This window comes from Armigeres subalbatus, chromosome 2 (assembly GCF_024139115.2).
Source record: "Armigeres subalbatus isolate Guangzhou_Male chromosome 2, GZ_Asu_2, whole genome shotgun sequence".
Taxonomy (NCBI): domain Eukaryota; kingdom Metazoa; phylum Arthropoda; class Insecta; order Diptera; family Culicidae; genus Armigeres; species Armigeres subalbatus.
In genome coordinates, this window is record NC_085140.1 from 349534384 (window position 1) to 349553407 (window position 19024).

General features: G+C 38.5%; 3 protein-coding genes across 10 annotated transcripts in view; 1 reads left to right on the forward strand and 2 right to left on the reverse strand.

The window, feature by feature from the left end:
- The first annotated feature begins 595 nt into the window (after window positions 1–595).
- On the forward strand, window positions 596–16353 carry LOC134212920 (protein grindelwald). Its single transcript, XM_062691257.1, has 2 exons — window positions 596–1502; window positions 15424–16353. The coding sequence occupies exons 1-2, from the start codon at window positions 1295–1297 to the stop codon at window positions 15924–15926; spliced, it is 711 nt and encodes a 236-aa protein (XP_062547241.1). The 5' UTR covers window positions 596–1294; the 3' UTR covers window positions 15927–16353.
- Window positions 4009–5726, reverse strand: LOC134217064 (UDP-glycosyltransferase UGT5-like). The gene is made up of 2 exons (XM_062695822.1): window positions 5477–5726; window positions 4009–5422 (listed from the first exon to the last, which is right to left on the reverse strand). Exons 1-2 carry the CDS (start codon window positions 5724–5726, stop codon window positions 4101–4103), a joined length of 1572 nt encoding a protein of 523 aa, XP_062551806.1. The 3' UTR covers window positions 4009–4100.
- Window positions 16024–19024, reverse strand: part of LOC134212916 (chondroitin sulfate proteoglycan 4) — a 212408-nt gene continuing 209407 nt past the window's right edge. For all 8 annotated transcript variants that reach the window (XM_062691248.1, XM_062691249.1, XM_062691251.1 and 5 more), the window contains exon 11: window positions 16024–19023. In XM_062691248.1, the coding sequence (XP_062547232.1) occupies window positions 16400–19023 (2624 nt within the window). In that variant the 3' untranslated portion in view covers window positions 16024–16399. The remainder of the gene's footprint in view (window position 19024) is intronic.

The following is a 19024-nucleotide window of genomic DNA, read 5'->3' on the forward strand; positions in this document are numbered from 1 at the left end:
TTCCTTGTGCAACTTCAATCGTTCAGGTCAATCACTGAGTAGCCATTTCAAATTGTGGTTATCCTTCTTATTTTCATTACGGAACGTGATTTTTTTTAAATCTTTGCAGTGAATTTCTAATGTCTCCGGTTGACCGGTTGAAGAATGTACCAAACACAATCAAATCCGGAACGGAAAAGTGACAAGTATACAAAACCATTTTGTATTAACAAAGCTTGATCAATTATTGCTGCTTCCCAATTCTTCTCGCAACATTATTACAAAAATATGCAACGAACCAAAATAATACAAGAACTCGATTGAAAGTGAATTACTCGATACCTTGTATATGCATTCCTCCCCATTGCACAAATCCGAACGACTATAAAATCGCATCGCACCTGTCTGCATCTGGCTACCTGTTCGGGTTGTGCGGGAGTGTTCATTATGTATCTTCCACCTTTGTTGTTTACCTGTTCCACAGGTTGTTTGCGTGTATACTCGCACAAACACCTAGTCGAAGAAAAACCCAACACATTATTATCAAAGCTATGCAGGCTAGGGCAGCTGTCTGGCGGTTGGATTCCGTGACGGAAATCGCCGGACGTGGTGTTTGGATTTGTCGTGTTACCTATATACATTCGTATGCAAGAGACGAACCCTTCGCTGCCGAGTAGTGGGCTTGCAGAGATCACGCTTGGGCTCGGGGATGAAGTATGTGCCTACCACACGGTACATATCCACATCGATAGTATTGGTCCATCCGAGTCGGAGGTGAGTTCTACATTATTTGAAGAATTTCTCATCATCCGGAGCGATCTTCGCGGTCAATTATTTTGGAGCTGCTCGGATTAAAAATAAACTTTCTACGTGGAGGTCAAATCTAGTCAAACAGTTACATCAAATATACGTGTCAAGTGAAGCCACATACTAAATGTTGGTGAAGGTTACTTGCGTTCGCGCAAGATAAGTGGAAGTGCAATTCTGATTTACTCCTCTGATTGCGGTTGTGTTATCCAAATGCGAAAGGTATCTTCGTAAGATTAAATATACCGCAGTGGTGATGAGTCATTCGTGGCTCCCCAAACAGCCTCCCGAACTAAGTTCTTGGAAATAAAACACTGTTGTTGCCTGCATTGGATTACGGAAGTTAATGTGGCGTGGTTCTGCAAGCTTTCACATCTTATGTCGTAGTTGCTAGAAACCAGTTCTACCGGACCCTCCCTGTAAAACGAGCAAGATTGGAGTGACAATCCCAAAGTTGGGGTTCAATTGAAGTTAAGGTGTTTATTTGTGCGCAAGTTAGATCGCAATTATGGCTGTGAAAGCAATGTGGCTTAGTGCTTGGATGGTGTTCTTAACCTTCTGCGCTTTGACGATGCCGGTGGCAATGGACCAATGCCACGATGATAAACCCTGCCCGGAGGATGAATACTGTGATCAACATAGCTATTCCTGTAGTCCTTGTAGTGAAATTTGTTCCACTGCTGTAACCAAAGTGGATTGTAATAAAAAATGTAAAGGTATGTAACGCTTATATCGATTGCCTATAGATTAAGTTATCAGCAGATGACTAGTAGTTTAGACCTACGCCAAGTGAACCCATCATGAATACAAGATTAAGAAAATCAGTAATTATTAGAAATTTTCATATTTGTGAGTAGCTGGAAAACCATACATGGTGGCTACCTACATATTAAAATCAATCAATTTCCAACACCAAAAAGTCATATCAGAATAAAATTGAAGGATTCTATTAAGCTTCTACTAATTATAAAAAGCTTCTAAAGTGATCGGATAGTTAGGTGAATTGATGCGATTCTTGTAGGCTATTCGAACTAAATAAAACATCATAACGTGATTAAAACTGTCTTGATATGAAACATCTTGTTCATTATCCCTGTGAAAAAGTGATGTATAAACTTCGACATGAAGCTAAAGCTAATAGTCTGAATAGGCTAATAGCAAAAAAAAGGGATCTAATAAAATGTCTAAAGCCATGCTGAGTCAATAATTTAGCCATTTTAGCAACTATTCCCTGCCAAAAGTAATCTTTCCTAGGAAATTATAATAGCTCAATAAAAATTGAAAATTGGAAAGCGGTTCCAAATGAACCGGCTTTATGAATTTATTATTTGAAAAATTATCTATACTGTATGCATCGATTTTATATAAATTCTGGTAATAGTCCAAATCAGTAAAATGATATTTTCGTGCCTAAGACATTTTAAGATAAGTTTTGGGCTGAGCAACTTCTGTTGCTATAAAGGCAAGATCAGCCACAAAACTACAGGCCGCTATATTAGCTGTCAAACGTTGAGTCTAGTGCCCTGCGGTGCATTGCTAGTGCGTTTGAAACCATATTGTACTACAGTCAAACCTCCATGAGTCGATGTTCTATGACTCGATATCGACTCATGGAAGCAAATTATGCCATATAAAAAAAATCTGGGTTACTGCGGTAGTTCCTTCAAACAGCATTCCACGGATTTTCAATTCTACATCTCCATATTTCCTTACCTTCAATATCGACTCATGGAGGTTTGACTGTACTTTATTTTGTCGGTCAAACCCGACCAAAAATGTCGAGGAAGCATTTTTCATCTATTTTTAAATTTCAAATCAAACAATGGGCTTTTCGACTTCTGAGACGGAAAAAAATCTGGCGCGTTCAGGATGATTAGTTTCATCATTTTCTGAAAGAAAATCGAATATCGATTCTTCATTTTAGGTCTATATGATCTGTAAGGCCATACGACATTTCCAGCTGTATGACCCGTTTGCCCAAATAACAATTTCGGCCTAATGACTCTTTCTGCCAAACGCATATTTCGACTAAACAGTATTTCCTACCAGCAACGACTTTTTCGGCCATATGTGCAGCCAAACGCTTAATGACTAGAACAAGAAGAAGATCATCTTCAACAAAATAACATGTATGGCCAAATGACATTTTCGGTCAAACGACCCACTGGGGCAGCCCAGGTTCAAACACGGAATAAAGTACTCAGTCATTGAAATGATGAAATGGACCATAGGTGTCTTCAGCTAAATTTAAATATACATCAATGCCGACATTTTCATCAATATTCACAATTTTTCGCGATATTCACATAAAAGTCCCAGACGCCAAATCGCCCAAACAAAGTGCGATTTCTTCATACAAGTTCCTTTAAAACATTATTCGGGAATTCTTCCAGAACTTCCTTCAGGAATTCATCCAAAAATGTTTTCATAATTTCTTTTCGAAATTCTTTCAGTAATACTTTGGTAATTTTTTAGTGTTTGTTGTTTATTTTTTTTTCTTAGTATTTCGAAAGTTTAATTAGTATCTCAATCGAAACTATTTCAGTAATATCAGAAGGAATTCTTGGCGGATTTTTTTTAAGATTATGTAAAGCAAAAAATCTTGAGGAGTTCTCAAATATATTTTTGGAGGAGTTTTTGAAGAAATTCCAGTAGGGTTTTGTGCAGAAGTTTCTATATGAATTTTCGAAGGCATTTTTTTTAACCATTTCATTTATTTGGAAGGCTCAGTCGTGTGTGACACATTGCGGAGCCACAATTCTCAAGTATGATATCAATACGATGTGTATATCATCTTATAATTAACATTTAGTTGGGAAGGGACAAAGACCAAAATACTCGTGGTGACTCAAGGTTAGAGATTACTTTATTCAGGACGGACGACACATTATGCCCAGGTAGTCGAGAATATTTCTCACCCGAAAACATCCTATACCGAACCGAGAATCGAACTCGCCATCTCCGATTGGGCGAGATTTGCTCGCAAGGCTTCTGGAGACCCTGCAGACAGAAGGTATACGAGCGAAAATACGGAGGAACAAAATATTACTCAATTTTCAAAAATGTGTAGAACATTGAAAATTAACCATAAACTACAATTTCTTTGAAGTTTTTATTATTGTTCGAAATAAATAATATAAATTATTTAAATATTATAATTTACATATCATAATTTACAAAAAAAATCAAAATATTTCGTCTGAAGACGGTATTGGGCTTTAGAGGGTTAGGGAATCGAAAAACAAACAAAGCATTTATTTCAATTAAATTTTTACTGTTGTGTGTATTATGAATATATTATCATAATACAATGATTATTTTATCTTCTCCTTAGATCTCGAATTATTAACCTTATCACAAATACAACACAACTTCAGTATGACTAAAATTAGAACTCCAATCAAAACAATGATTCCAAAAATGTCAAGCAAAAGGTACTGCGCCAATGAAAGATTCACCGCATTACATTTTATATGCTTTGCCCCCTTGTTCCGGATAACATATTCCATCCAATATACGGACTCATTCATTGGATCCACCTGCCTGTCCCGAAAAATCACAGAAATTTCCTTAGCCCGCTTCAAGTAATTTTTATTCGCAACCATTTCTCGAATGTTTTCGAAAAGCTTTTCCTCGGTGACATCTTTGAAAAGCAGTTTTCTGGCAAATCCACTGCGCACCCCTCGAGCGGCATTCCGTGGCTGATCGGCGAAGAACGGTATGACCAGTGTTGGCACTCCATGATGCATCGATTCGTATGTTCCGAACAGGCCGCCATGGGAGATAAAAAGGATCACTTTTTCGTGAGCAAGAATGTCGTTCTGTGGAGCCCACTTTCGAATCAAAACGTTATCAGGGACGTCAATAAGGTCATCGGTTTCAAACTTCCAAATCACCCGTTGTGGCAGTTTAGCGAACACCTTCAGTAGAATTGATCGTTTTTCGGTGGGCAATAGAGAACTCTGAAGGTATGCTCCTAGAGAGAAATAAATAACTCCATGCTCGGCCTCGTCTATGAACCGCAGCAAATCTTGCGGCAGAGACTTGGGTGGTTTGATATGAGCGCCGGCAATGTTAACTACACCTACAATGGATGGCCGAGGCTTCGCCAGAGTTGGATGACTGTTGACCAACATTGCGGAGATGGATTTCTCCAGCGACTGGACATTAGGCAGAGGTCCACGGTGTTTCGCAAGCGAGCTGAATATTTGGTTGGCAAGTTTATTTTGTTCAGGAAGGTAATAGAACTCACGACCAATGTAATCAATCGTGGATAGCAGAGTATTGTAAGTGCGTTGATAAATACTCATCTGATCTTCGTAGTCTAACAACATGTGAGGCACGAATGACCATGGTGTAAGCAGTCCCATAGCACGGTCCATGTAGTCCGAGTAACCGATGGTGCTGATAGTGACGATGGGAGCATTAAACTTGTGAGCGAACATAAGCCAACTTTCCTGGAAGAATTGTTCAGCCACGATCAGGTCATAGTGAAGGTCCTCTCGGTTGATGAACTGTTGGACGTTGTAATTTTCCAGCGCGTAACGACTCGTTTCCAGCCCAAGGCGCCAATACAACACCAAATTTTTGAAGTCATTTTGATAATCTTGGGAACTGTAAATAGCGGAAATCGGAACTACAAATCCAGCAATTAGTTGTTATCCTTTTTAATATTCATTCCGTAACTCACATTTCTCAAGAATAGGATAACTTGGATCAATCAGCACCTCAGTATAATTATCGATAGGGTCGACAAACTTGTAACTAGTCACAGCTGTTACCTCATGACCCCGAACGGTCAGTTCCGTTATAAAGTGCTTAAACATCAACCAATGGCTTGATCCCGGAAATGGAATTAGAAAGAGTATCCTATAACAACTAGCCGCATTAAGGCAATGTGAAGCTAACAAAAGAAACGCGACTAGAGCTTTCGACCTCATCCTCAATGATACTTGATAGTAACTAAACTGAGAAGAGCGACTAATTGAAATATAATTACAACTTTCAGCGCACAGTGAAACCATTCATTATCAGCGAACGACATGGGTGATGACCGGAACATAAATCCATTTTTACAGTTCTGCCGACGGCCTATTTGATGTGCCGTTTTTTGGTACACCGTTTAAACAGTAGCACTGATTACAACAAAGTTGCAAAAAACATATAGGAGAACTGTTCATTTCCATCTTACTGAACATATATTCATATCATCGTGAAAGAAATACTCACAGCGACAATCTCGTTCTTTTTGCGAACAAAAATCACATAAATTCCTTTTCAATTCCTTTTCATTGTATTGTTTTTAATAGGATGAACATAGGAGCTATGAGAAGTCAGAGAAATTTATCACTGAAATTTATGATTAGACGGTGTTTTCACCGCGAAAGACACGTTTTGGTAATTGATTTGAATAACAAATATATTTGGGTCAGCCGGATGACACACAGCTATGCTTCTGGCTCCAGCATAAAATTTACGTTATTATTTTGCTGTTGGCGTTATTTTCTGATAAAATATTGTTAGCAAATATTCGAATTTGTTTTGCAGTGTTGTGTTGGATGACGGTCTTATTACATTTTAATTGAAAATCGAACACATTTTTCACGGCACGGAATGCGTGGCACATAACGAAAATAGTAATAAATTCATTCAAATCGTTTAACAACAATTACTCCATCACAGAAAATTAGTCCTGAAATGATGTTTTTGTTTACTAATTTTGAATTGTCAGTGGGGCCCACCGCGCGCTAACCCCAGAGATGCTAGCCACCATTTTTTCCCATTGGAGAGATAGGCGATGACAGTAGGGTGATTTGGGTGTAATTCAGTATCTGCTTGTGTTGAGGCAGGAGTGTCATAGTGTGCCACCACTATTGTCACTTCGAAGCACGGCAGAAGTTTGAGTGTGGACTATGCATGCCGAAGGAGTGTCGTAGCGTAGTATCGTTGATTGGACCCTACATACCGCTATTGACACCCCGAGACATGCCAGTGGAGTGTTAGGGTCAGCACATGGTGACTCACATGGGGCGAGTGACATTTGGAGAAGCTGCTTCGGCGGTATGGTAGTAGTGGGTTGAATCCACACACCTACAGTGAGGCACAAGTCATACATGGGGAGTGCACCTACTTGGGTAGGGTAGCGCGTGGTCTGCTTCGGCAGAAGAGCGAGTGACCGGCCTGTGCTGAGGACGGAGTGTCGTAGCGGGTAACCGCTATCGTCACCCCGAGGCATGGCGGAAGTTTGTGTATAGACTACACATGCTGAGGTAGGAGTGTCTTTGCGTAGTATTTGTAGGCCCAGGCAGTTACTGCTAGACTCCTCGAGGCATGGCAGTGGAGTGTTGCAGTGAGCATCCAAATGATGTGAGTGCCTGTGTGAATGTGTACATTAAGTACAACTTATCCTCCAGAAGTAATGCTGGAAAGCTGTCCCGGTGGGAAATTAGGGTTGGAGCCTAAAGAGGGTTTAGTGGATGAGAGTCCTATACTCACTTGTTTTACCTACCGTCAACCGATTTACATGCAACAGGTTGCAATTGACGGGGAGTCAAGTTCCATTGTTTTCTATTGAAAATTGGCCGGAACAGACTACAGACTAGTTTTTTGTACTTACCGTCAACCGATTCACTTGCAACAGGTTGCAATCGACGGAGAATCCTGTCCCATTAATTCCTATTAAAAATTGGTCACACTATGGGCTTGGAAGCTATGTCCAAAATACTATTTTATAAAAATGCACAAAAAAGTCTAGCTCACTTTTTTTTCATACTCAACCGATTTACTCAGAACAAATTGCATTCGACGAGGAATCCTGGCCCATTGTTTCATAATGGGGATTGTTTCCCATGGTTTCCTATTGATATCGGTCGGATCGGTCGAATATGGTTAAATGTGCAAAGGCGAAAAGGCGCGAACACCCGTGATGTTATATGCCAATCGTTTCAGGTCGATCGATCGTCAGGTCGATGTGTGCGTGTATGTGCATTTGTATGTGTGTGCGCAAAAATATCACTCACTTTTTAGGCACTTCTTATCCTTAATAAAATGCATTCGACGCAGAATCCTTCTCCAATATTTCCTTTTGAAATTCAGATCGGACAATGGGCTTAAAAGTTATCACCAAAATAGAATTTTGTATATGCAAAGCTACAATCAAAGTCATGTTTTTAAATTAGAAACGCGTTCTGAAGACACACGCATTTTTTCCCATGATCCAATAGAGATCTAGAATTATATAAAAATCTTGAAATAATTATAACAGTGCAGTGCCCATTTCTATTGATTGTGGTTGTAGTGTAAGTCTCTGTTTATTTTGCCTATTGAATACATATTCTCTTCAATTAAATATAGCCGGGCACCGCAAATTTACAAAATGTCAAAATGTGGTAGCTCGGATGATTTTAAAACGGTAGCTCGGTAATTTTAAAACCATTTGTAGGACTAATTGGACGTAAATCGGTATATGCGATTTTCAGTCGACTTTCTAGAAACAAATTAGATTGTACACATAAATAATACTGGAAACAATTAATGATTTTAATCGCTTATTGCTTAATATGAAATAATCCAGGACTTTGGAAGTCTATAGGAGAAAAAAGGTCTATATGACAATCGAAATCTTGAAGCGCTAAACCATTAATTGCTTTACATTTGTGCTGTTTTGACCCGATGATCTTTTCTCGATACATTTTATAATGAACGAAGAAGGCATCATTACTGGTAGGTAGATAAATCTGGGTTTTATTCTTTACCATAATTACCCAAAATTTCTCAAATAAGTGAAGTTAAAAGCAATTGGATGAATTGAGATTCTTCTTGAATTGCTTAAATACATTCGAATTAATTTTCGATTAAATCAACTCTATTGTCTCTTTATTACTGCTCGACAGTATCGGTAACCAGCAAAATATGACCATTCAGAAGCTTTAAAAGGCCTTTGTGTGCTTTGTTAAATATAAGAATGCATTTTTCAAATGTTTGTCCATGTTTTTCCTGTTTCTCTACAAAGTCTACAAAACTCAATTTTCTATTAAACTTCTAAAAAACTAAACAAATGTATATTATGGGGGGACACATCTTCTCGGGCCATAGCCCCGTCAAACTTATACCAAGTTCAAGCAAAATTCAACCCCATTGGATTTTAAAGGCAGCATTCAAAATTTAATTTTGCTTAATATGGTGCGATAAATTGGGCTGCATTTCATTTCACTAATCAAATTTAATATGTTGTTGTATATAATATCTGTATATATGTAACTGGCTTAGAAACCTCGCAGTTAATAACTGTGGAAGTGCTTAATGAACACTAAGCTGCGAGGCGGCTCTGTCCCAGTGTGGGGATGTAATGCCAATAAGAAGAAGAAGAAGAAGAAGAAGCAGAAGAAGAAGAAGAAGATATATGTAATAGACCTGTGCGCCGCCGCCGCCGACACTTATTGACGTACGCCGACGCCGGTCAAGGTGTCGGCGGCGCGCCATACGCCGGTTGGCTCGACGCCGCCGAATTTCGTAATTCACGCCGATGATTGGCCAACACAAAAATCGCAGTATGCAGATCAGGCATTTATTAAATAGTTGTTATACCTTTAGCAGATTTGTTTGCTTCTATCTCTAACACTTTTACCCGCATTGGCGTGTTAAATGTTAGATCATCCAAGATCTTATTGGCTACAGAAAGTAATAATGGTAAATTGGCTTCTGAAGCTGGAGCACGATGGGGAACGTGACCTACCAAATTGAACATTTCCTTCACTCTCCTTGTACTTGAATAGCCAGAATTGTTCTATAAATAACGGTTTCGATTTATTTTGATAAACAATTCCCAAAGAAATTTCTTGGTTTTCCTGAAATAATTTCCGAAGGAAGTCCTGGAGGAAGTTCTGAAGAAATACCTGAAGAAAATTCTTAGAGTTCTTAGGAGTTTCGGAAGTTTTCTTCGTCTGGAAGATTTTCTGAAGAAATCCCAGGAGAAAATTCCGAAGGAATGCTTGGAGGAATGCCCAAAGAAATTCTTTAAGAAATTTAAGCATGTCGGTAATTGATGACTTACCGAATAAATTTTCAGAAGAATTATTAAAGGTATTTACGAAAAAAAAAATAGAAATTTTGGAAGAAGCGCCTGCAGTAAGTTCCCAAGGAACTCTTGAGAATATTCGAATAACCGCAATCTCAGGCGTGGTAGCGGGTCACTTTTTAGTGACTTGGTTACTTTTTTGGCCAAGTCACTAAAAAGTCTCTTTTTTTCGAGCTCAAATCACTAAAGTCACTATTTTCAACTATTTCGAAACTTTTGGCTAATTTTAATTTTGGCCAATTCCTAGAGTTCATGGCGGAAATTAAATGACGTTTCGAGGAAACCGAAAGTGAGCAAGGGGTTGCGTTGATCAAAAGGTCATTAATGCATTCCTTGAGCAAACATGCATGCTTTCCATTTTTTGCAACAAATAAATGTATCAATTTTGTAATATAAAATGAATCGAAAAATTAAAATCTGGAATGGTTTATTGATTACGTATCAATACTTGTGAATTTTTAAAAATATATTCATCATCATGTGTATCAAATGTATATCATCATCTGAAACTGAAAATGCATAAATTTTGGGTACTCAAATATAAAAATTGTGAATGTTTAAAAATTTTGATGATTTTGAATTTGACACACACCGTACAAACTGTTTGTTCAGACATGTCATTAACAAAAAAGGATGTAGGATGCTTGTAGAAAACATGCGCGCGTAGTTTTATTTTATCGGAATTGCTTAATTTTCCTCGGACACTTTCTTATTATGCTTACTAGTAAGTTGTCCATTTATAATCGTAAAATTCATGATTTCATAATGTAGATTTACTGCTCCTCGACTTCATCCCATAGCTCCTGTGTTCATCCAAAAAAAAATCAGAAGGGTTATATACAAGATACGACCGCCCGACGTAAACTACGTAAAACAGATCATAAGATAATTATTTTGGTTAGAGCCTAGAGTGATTGAAATTTTGACTTTTGACCCTTATGCTTGAACGATAACATTTGCTGTTTTGGTTAACCTCCTAAATTTTCAACTGAATTGGTTATAATATAACTGAGTACGAGCAGTTTGAAGTTTGTATGGAAATTACTATAGAAAACGCCCCGTATGTGGAAGATCGTTACGTGAGGCGGATCACTAACAATTTAGGGGAAGATCTCCCAGCGCCGGACACCTTCCAAAACCGGACACTTCTTAAAACAACACTACTTGCAGAAGTCCCTCCTTCATCTTATTAAGTACAAAAGGAAGCTATTGAACAGGCTTCTAACGGTAAGGAATATCATATCTTCATGTGATAAACTTTGTACAAAACTACACTTACTTCAATTCAATTGTTTCTTCTTGCTGAGAAACCACAGAAATTAGCAGAAACAAAAATTGAAGAGGACATTGAAAAAGGTGGGAATTTGGATTAGGATGTAAAAAATTTAGCTAAAGAGTCAAATAAGCTCCACTAACAATTTTAATATTTCCAAATTAAAGCACGTGAATAATATTACTATTCTGAATTATGTCTTTACTCATGTAACAGGAACTTAGTCACATTTGAACATGATGCAATAGTGTCCGGTACTAGGAGACATTTTTCTGGATCGTAAAATTTTTCACCAAAATTCATCGTCGAAAAAGGTGTTCAAATGATCAAATATAGTTTGTATGAATCATCAATGGTCAATAGTCATATTTTGTGTTTCTTTCTTCTATCTATTCTATCTTCTATTACCGATTTGCGAGATTTCCTCACTAATCGATTCGTATTGGGATCAGCTGTGTTTCTATATGCATAAGGTTAGTAAATTTTAAAGGAAATGTTGGGAAAATTGTCAAAATACAATAGGGGTATACACTTAACGGCGTAGGTTGCTGCGTATCTGATTATAGAAATGTTTCACACTCAATCACTAGGGACATATTTCAAATCGCCTATGAAACATTTCCATAAACAGATACACAGCAACCTACGCCGTTAACTGAATCCCCCTAATATTAAGGCGAGTTTGGAGAAAACCTAATGCGATCGCTCGAAAAATGATCTAGAGTGCGGCGTCGTCGCAATCAACGCAGAAAATGACATTTCGAACGTTAAACGAAAATACCCGAGCAACGCAGGGTACGTTCTGCTAGTATGGTATAAAAGGAAATATAATCCGGATAGTTAAAGTTTTTTTGTTTAATGGCTTATGTGTCCGGCACTGGAGGATCTCCCCCTAAATATAATCAACCCGAAGACTTCGTAGAATATTTCTAAATCTGTAAGACGATTGTTGTTGCGAACCGATCGGATTTTCGTAAGCAAAGTTATAAAGAAAATAAAACTGCTCATTATTGATGTTATTCTTTCACGTGCTCAATTGAATTTCCCACGATTTAGTATTTCCTTAATAATTTTTCTTGCAAGCAGCGAATTGTTTCGCAATAAAGACGATTTATTCACTTGCTAAGTTTCATATGTTGCCAACGTACTCATATATTTTTAGATATTAATGACCAACGTTGCAAAACGGTTTTCCGAAAAATTTACTGTTTTCATAGTAATTCTCATACAAGCTTCAAACTGCGCGTGCGTGCTTAGTCAAATTACAACCATTGGGATGTTGGGGTCGGGAGGTAGCGAGGTTTGTATATGTAAACGTTTTGCCGCGTGTAATGTGTAGTTTTTCCGCAAATCATGTTCGATCGCACACCAATCCATTTATGTTTCGAACAAAATTGGCGTAACCCACTATATATGAAAATGGTTGGATGGATATGACAATTTAAAATTTTCATTTAAAACCCCCTAATTTATTATTCCGCAGTGGTGATGATGCCTTTCTCCGATTGTTATTCGACTTAAAGTGATTAATACATTTCATAGTTATATTAAATGGCGATTAAATGCTTTTGAAGTGTTTTTGCCTTTCTCGTACAACAAAGTTGTACCGAAAGGCTATCATTTCACTCCAAGAACGAACTTTTTATAGAAGGCCCGGAGACCCAAAGTGTTATATACCAATCGACTCAGCTCAACGAACTGAGCACATGTCCGTCTGTCCGTGTGTATGTATGTGTGTATGTGTGTGTGTATGTGTGTGTGTATGTGTGTGCGTATGTGTGTGCACAAAAGCTAAGAAAAAGACATTAGACAACTTTTCATATAGTAATCCTTTACCGATTTTCCGGCAACTAGTTTTATTCGACAGAGAGCAAAGCCTAGTTGATCACTATTGAATTTGATAAAGATCGACCGTTGCGATTGAAAGTTATAAAGAAAATACCGAACTATATAAGCGCCATATAAGGTTGGTGTCTTGACTAAATACGAGAAAGGCAGTATCACTACTCGGTGAATTAAGTTGGGTTTTTTTAAAGGGATGCTGCCTAAATAGTAGGATACGCGCTAACTTTCACCTACTCAGTGACTGAGTAAAATTGCATTGCTCTCTCTTTTTATCCCACAGAAATTTTACTCAATTTCCTTCAAAAAGTTAGAGTGTTTGTTTAAAATTGATCAATTTTAATATTCACTTCTTGCTTACATGAACATGTCCAGCATCTGTAGCACTTTTTCATAAACACTACTTTTTTGCTCCGACCGCGGTCATTGCTCTGGTTCTGTTTTGTAACTTTTTGTGCGAATCATCGCACAAAAGTAGAGCGCAAAAAGCAACCACAGACAGCGGTCGTAACGAAACTGAAATTTTACTGGGTTGGTGAAGATTTGAAATTTTTAATGTTTTTTCGTTGACAATCAATGATTCCAATAGGCTTAAAAAATTGCTGGAGAGTTGCCGATTCGATTGATAATAAAATCTCGAAAATCCATTGAAAGATAAAGGAGCTATTAGCGTTTGAAATCTATCCTAATTTCGTGACGGTCTCGAATTTGGAAATTTCCGTTTTACACCCTGTATCAGAGTCTTCCCCGTCAAAACAAAGCAACAAAAATGAATTCAATTTGTTGTTTATTCTTGTGATTTTTTAAACAGTGAGCATACATGTTTGTGAAAAGTTACAATGAAGATTGTGCTGTATTTGTTTGTTTCGCAATGAGATGAATATATGTTTAGTGAAATATACGTGAGTGAAAAATACCGTTGTAATATTTTCCATAACAACAAAGATTCCGACCGCAGACTTATAAACTTGATGAGTCGAAATAATTCTATATCTGAGAAATAATTAAATAAGTACCATTGCCACATAAAAGTCAAATGAAAGTGACTATTTAGTCACTCTTTCTGGAACTGAAAGTCACTATTTGGTCCCCTTTTTCGTCAGTATTGGTCACTAAAGTCACTATTTTGAACGACCTTGGTCGCTACCAGCCCTGCAATCTCAATATTTTGGGAGTTTTTCTTGGCATGTAATTTTGATTCTAGTGAAAAAACTGAATTTGTTTTACTACTGTCCGGGTTTTTGAAGAAATTCCAGGAGAAATATAGGAAGTTCTATGTAAATTCCAATAGATGTTTGGAGAATCCATTTAAAATTCCTTCGTAAATTACTTTCAGAATTTCTTCGAATATTCCTTCAGAAACTCATTTTAAAATTCTGTTCGAAAATCTTTTCAGTTTCTTTTTCGGTTATTCCTTCAACAATTGAGTTGGAAATTTCTTCGAAAATCTCTTTAGAAAAGCCACCAATAATTAATTTGGACATACATCCAGGGATTCATTCAGGAACCCCTCCGGAAAGGCATTTGAAATATTTTCAGAAATTCTTCTGGAACTTCCTCCAGGAAGTCTTTAGAAAATTACTTCATGAAACCATACAAAATTACTGCAGGAATAGTTCCGGAAAGAGTTCGAATTTGGAGAAATTTCTAAAGGTATTTGAGAGTTAAACTTATTTTCAAATAAAAAACACTTAAAAACGAAGATTTCGCAATAGAAATTCTGAAGAGATTCCCGAAATAATTTTAAAAGTAATTTAAAAGGAAATTTTCGAAGGTCTACAGGAATTTCTGGAACAGTTGCTAAAGGAATATCCGATGGGATCCCTATAAGAAATTTGAAAAGAAGTCCTTAAGAAATTTTGCAAATAAATTCCAGATGGAAATTCCGAAAGAATACCAAAAATATCTTCCTAGAGTTTCCAAAGAAATATTTTGAGGAATTACTGGAAGATTTTCTATTAGAAATTTCTGAAGGATTTCTCCCAAATGGATTTTCGAATGTATTCATAAAACAGTGTCCCCAGGTATTCTCATAGAACTTCTTGAAGGATTTTCCATGGGTATCTAATTCTTAAAGGAATTTTCAAAGGAATCCCTAAAAATAGTTTCGAATGAATTACTGAAGAAATTCCCAAAAGACTCCGTAAAGGAATTTCCGAAGAAATCCCTCAAGCAGAAGGAAATTCCTGATGGAACTTTTGAAGAAATTTCGGAAAGAATTTCCGAAGACATAGAATCGGTTTTGATAGATGTTTACATGGTCTAATTGAACGTTGGCCGGGAAACTTTTCAATTGATTTAAAGTAGATGCAGCATTGAACCGAATTTCACTCATTTGCAACAACTCGTTCCAGAAACTGAGTTTCAAAATATACCAACAATAACAAGTTAACCGCAGAGGATAATTTCAACTAACAAATTTCTTTTATTTCCATCTCTTTTACAGACTACCTCATCTTGCAAAGGATCGCCACCCTGGAAAACAATTTGTACACCACCATTATCATTTTTGCCATCATTCTCCTCATGCTAGCGGTTACGGTAGTGGTGATCATCGTTCGCTGGTGCCGCAAAAGCAACCACATCTCCTGGGCCTTCCTAAAACGTCTTCTGGCGCGGGAAAAGTCCCATCCGCCGACGATGGAGTACACCCACGAAAATCCCCACACCAAGAGTCCAAAACTGAGCACTCGATCCGGAAACAATAGCACCACGCTACCACCCTTGCCTCACATTGCCACGATCGGTCCTCCCAGCACCTATATGGGCTCGGATGTTGCTTCGGTTCAAACCGTCACGACCCCTATCAGTGGACGCTACCCGGCGGAGGATTGGAGGGAGAATCATGGCTACGATAATGGCGGTCTGGTGGTGACTCCCACGGAAAATACTTACGAGTACGTCGAAGCCAAGATGAACATGCGACGGCAGATGCCGTTTCCCAACTGATCAAATGGTTGGCTAATCTTTGAATAAAAAGGGAAAGATCGTTCCTTAAAAAAAGTATTTATATTTTCGGAAAAATAAATTTACAAAAATCGCATGATTCCAATTAAATTCGATTTGGACACGTGTATTCGGCTATATCATTCATCACACATGAAGATGGCACTTATTTGTGAGATTCGACAATTTCGTTATAGTTAAGTCTTACGCGTAAATTGCATGGCAATTTTATTCGAGCTTCCAGTTGTAGATATTGGCTACCTATTTTAAAAACAAATCTAAATCATAAAGAATCATAAAATTGAAATAAGACATTCTGACTTAAGTATTGATACCATTAGCAAGTAAGTTTGTGAAATCATAGTTCAAAGTTTAAGTTAATCATAAGCCATTAAAAATCAAAGTACTGCATCACACAAAACTGTACAAAGGTTCGCATTTGATTAAGTATCTAGAAACGAAAGAAGCAGACTGTCCTACACCCAATACTGATTCCTTCGGAGCAGTGGGTTCGCCTTCGGCTGTTGTAGGGTTTGTGACTGCGGTTGTTGTGACGGCAAAAGTTGCTGTTGTTGTTGGGCTTGTTGCTGATGATGTGACTGGGCTATGGTGGAGTAGTTCACATCTGGGCCTACTTCACAGGATGAGCTCCACTCGTCGCCTTCGTCACCGTATGGGTAGTTCAGGTTGTTTGGGTTTTGCAGGAGATCTCCGTGTATGTCCAACATGTCATCCTCGGGTTCCGAGTCCAGCTGCAGTGAATTATCTAACCCGATGGGGATGACTTTACAGTGCGGAATGCTGCTGATGATGGGGAGTGGAGTAGAAGCTGAGGTTACTGGAAGGGATTCGTTCTCGGACGGGGTGTACATTCGATTGTTTAGGGTCATGAAATCCGGAGGCCGAGGTAGTGATGGAGGATGATCTTTATCCGGATGATCTTTGTGGGAACTGTTGGATCGACACTTAAGTAGAATAATGGTCATAATAAGGATGACGATGATCGCGGCAGCAGCACAAGCAGCAATTAGGTATTCTAGCGGAAGGCCACTGTCGGCCGTAACAATGTCGACATCGTTGCTACCCTGAGAGCCACGAGAAGGGGAGTAAATCTCTATTGGGACGGTACCTTGACCTGGCTGAGCAGTCTTAGTCGATAGAACATACTCGAAATTATCATTTATCGACTGGAAGTCTTGGCTAAATTTCCTCGCTACGTAATAAATTACTCCACTTTTTAGTTCTTTATAAGTAAACGTAGTAATGTCTTTATCACTCGGTTGCTCAATATAATCAAGCCCAGAACTACGAACAATCTTTCTCAAGCGACCATACTTGGGTCTGCGAGTAATCGTAAGCTTGGGGTTATAACGATTCAGCTTCAATTGGGCCGGATTGTCGAAAATAAAGGTCGAACTTAGCCTAATTCGTTCGCCAGGAGTGATGGTTATAGGGTTAATGATAATAAACGGTTGCACAATCATGCTAACATCGATTATACAAGATGAAGTGGTGTCCGGGATGAACGCGTCCAACTGAAAACTGTCATTTGATCGCGTCATGTCCGTCTGCATGTAGTTGATTTTCCCATCATCTAATTGACGTTGGGTGAACTTCAGGACTGGCTTATTGTTGGATATTATGATCCCTCCCATTGGATTCTTGGTCACATTGTAAACGATCCTACTCTTCTGAACGTTAGTCTCCACAGACACATGCTTCGTCTCCAGTACTCCAAGGTTGGTGCCCTGCTGAACCATGATTGGTTGATTACTGTATCCGGGCAGGATCGTAATAGGAAGGACCTTTATGTTGAATATTTCGTAAGCTGGTTTGAATTTTCCATCAGATACCTTGAAATAGAACGTCGTTGATTGCGGATTACCGGAATGCGTATAAATGATTCTATTTTCGTTGATATCCGCTTGAGTAAACTGGTTTCCATAAGTAATAATATCTTGTGGGTATCCTTCATCAGATATCTTAAGCAAAACTCCGAGATTGGGTCCACTGATCACGTCATAGATGATATCCTTAGGATTCGTATCCGCATCTTCAGTTAGCAACTGAGACGAAGTTATGGTCTGATTCTCACCTTCGATTACTGAAATGTGTGGTGAAGCTGTCAATAACTGGAATGGCTGATCGTTGACAGGATTGATCGTCACCGGAATGGTTATGTTGCACAGAAACAAATTTCCCGGAACCAAGTACACAGCCAATGCGATCTTGTCTTCCACCGTATCCGAATGATCATGTTTGTAGTAGACCTTGTTTTCGTAAAAGTCATTGAGAGAGAATCGGCTAACAGCCGTAAGGGAGTGATCAAGTTCTACAGTTCCATGAGCCGGCGGATGAACATCGATGAACAGTTCTGGGTTTTGAATTCCTGCTCTGGTTTCCAGATACTCCAATACTTTGGAAAGATCAAGCTTGATTGGTCCAGAATCTCCTTCGTCCAGATTTATTCTGGGAACTGGGAGGAACCTCAGTAATCCTCCAGAGGATACAGATACGTCAATGTTGAAGATTTGGTCTACCAAACTACTAGAGAGTGGAGCAGTCACATCAAAGTAGAACGAATCATTTGTTTTTAATTCCACCATGTGATGCGTATGCTCGTAGAAAATTCGTCCGTTCTCTACATCATGTTGCGTAAACTCAGTGATTTCGTTCATGTAACCGTACTCCGCATGTTCGAATATCAGCTTTCCCGTCTGTGGTGGAATAGTGACTACATACTTCACGTCTCGATCATCGTCGGAACATTTGTAAAACAGTTGCTCTGGTAGAATTTGTTTTCTTGTCAACGGAAACACGTGGAGGATCTCGTTCTTGATTACCTCCAATGCAACGGGATTCGTAACGATGTGCAAGACATGATCCGTAGTGTTATGAAGGCCATCACTAACAAAGAATACAATCTTGCCGTTTTGGTTACTGCTGTCATGAATGAAATAAACTAAATTGTGGTTGATGTCCTGTTGAGTAAAACTGTGAAGCTTTCTGCTATAAGAGTCCTTCAACGCCACGTAGCCTCCAGTCATTTGCTGGATGTGAAAGGTGAGATTCTCTGGAGAGGTATCGTAGTCTTGAACCAC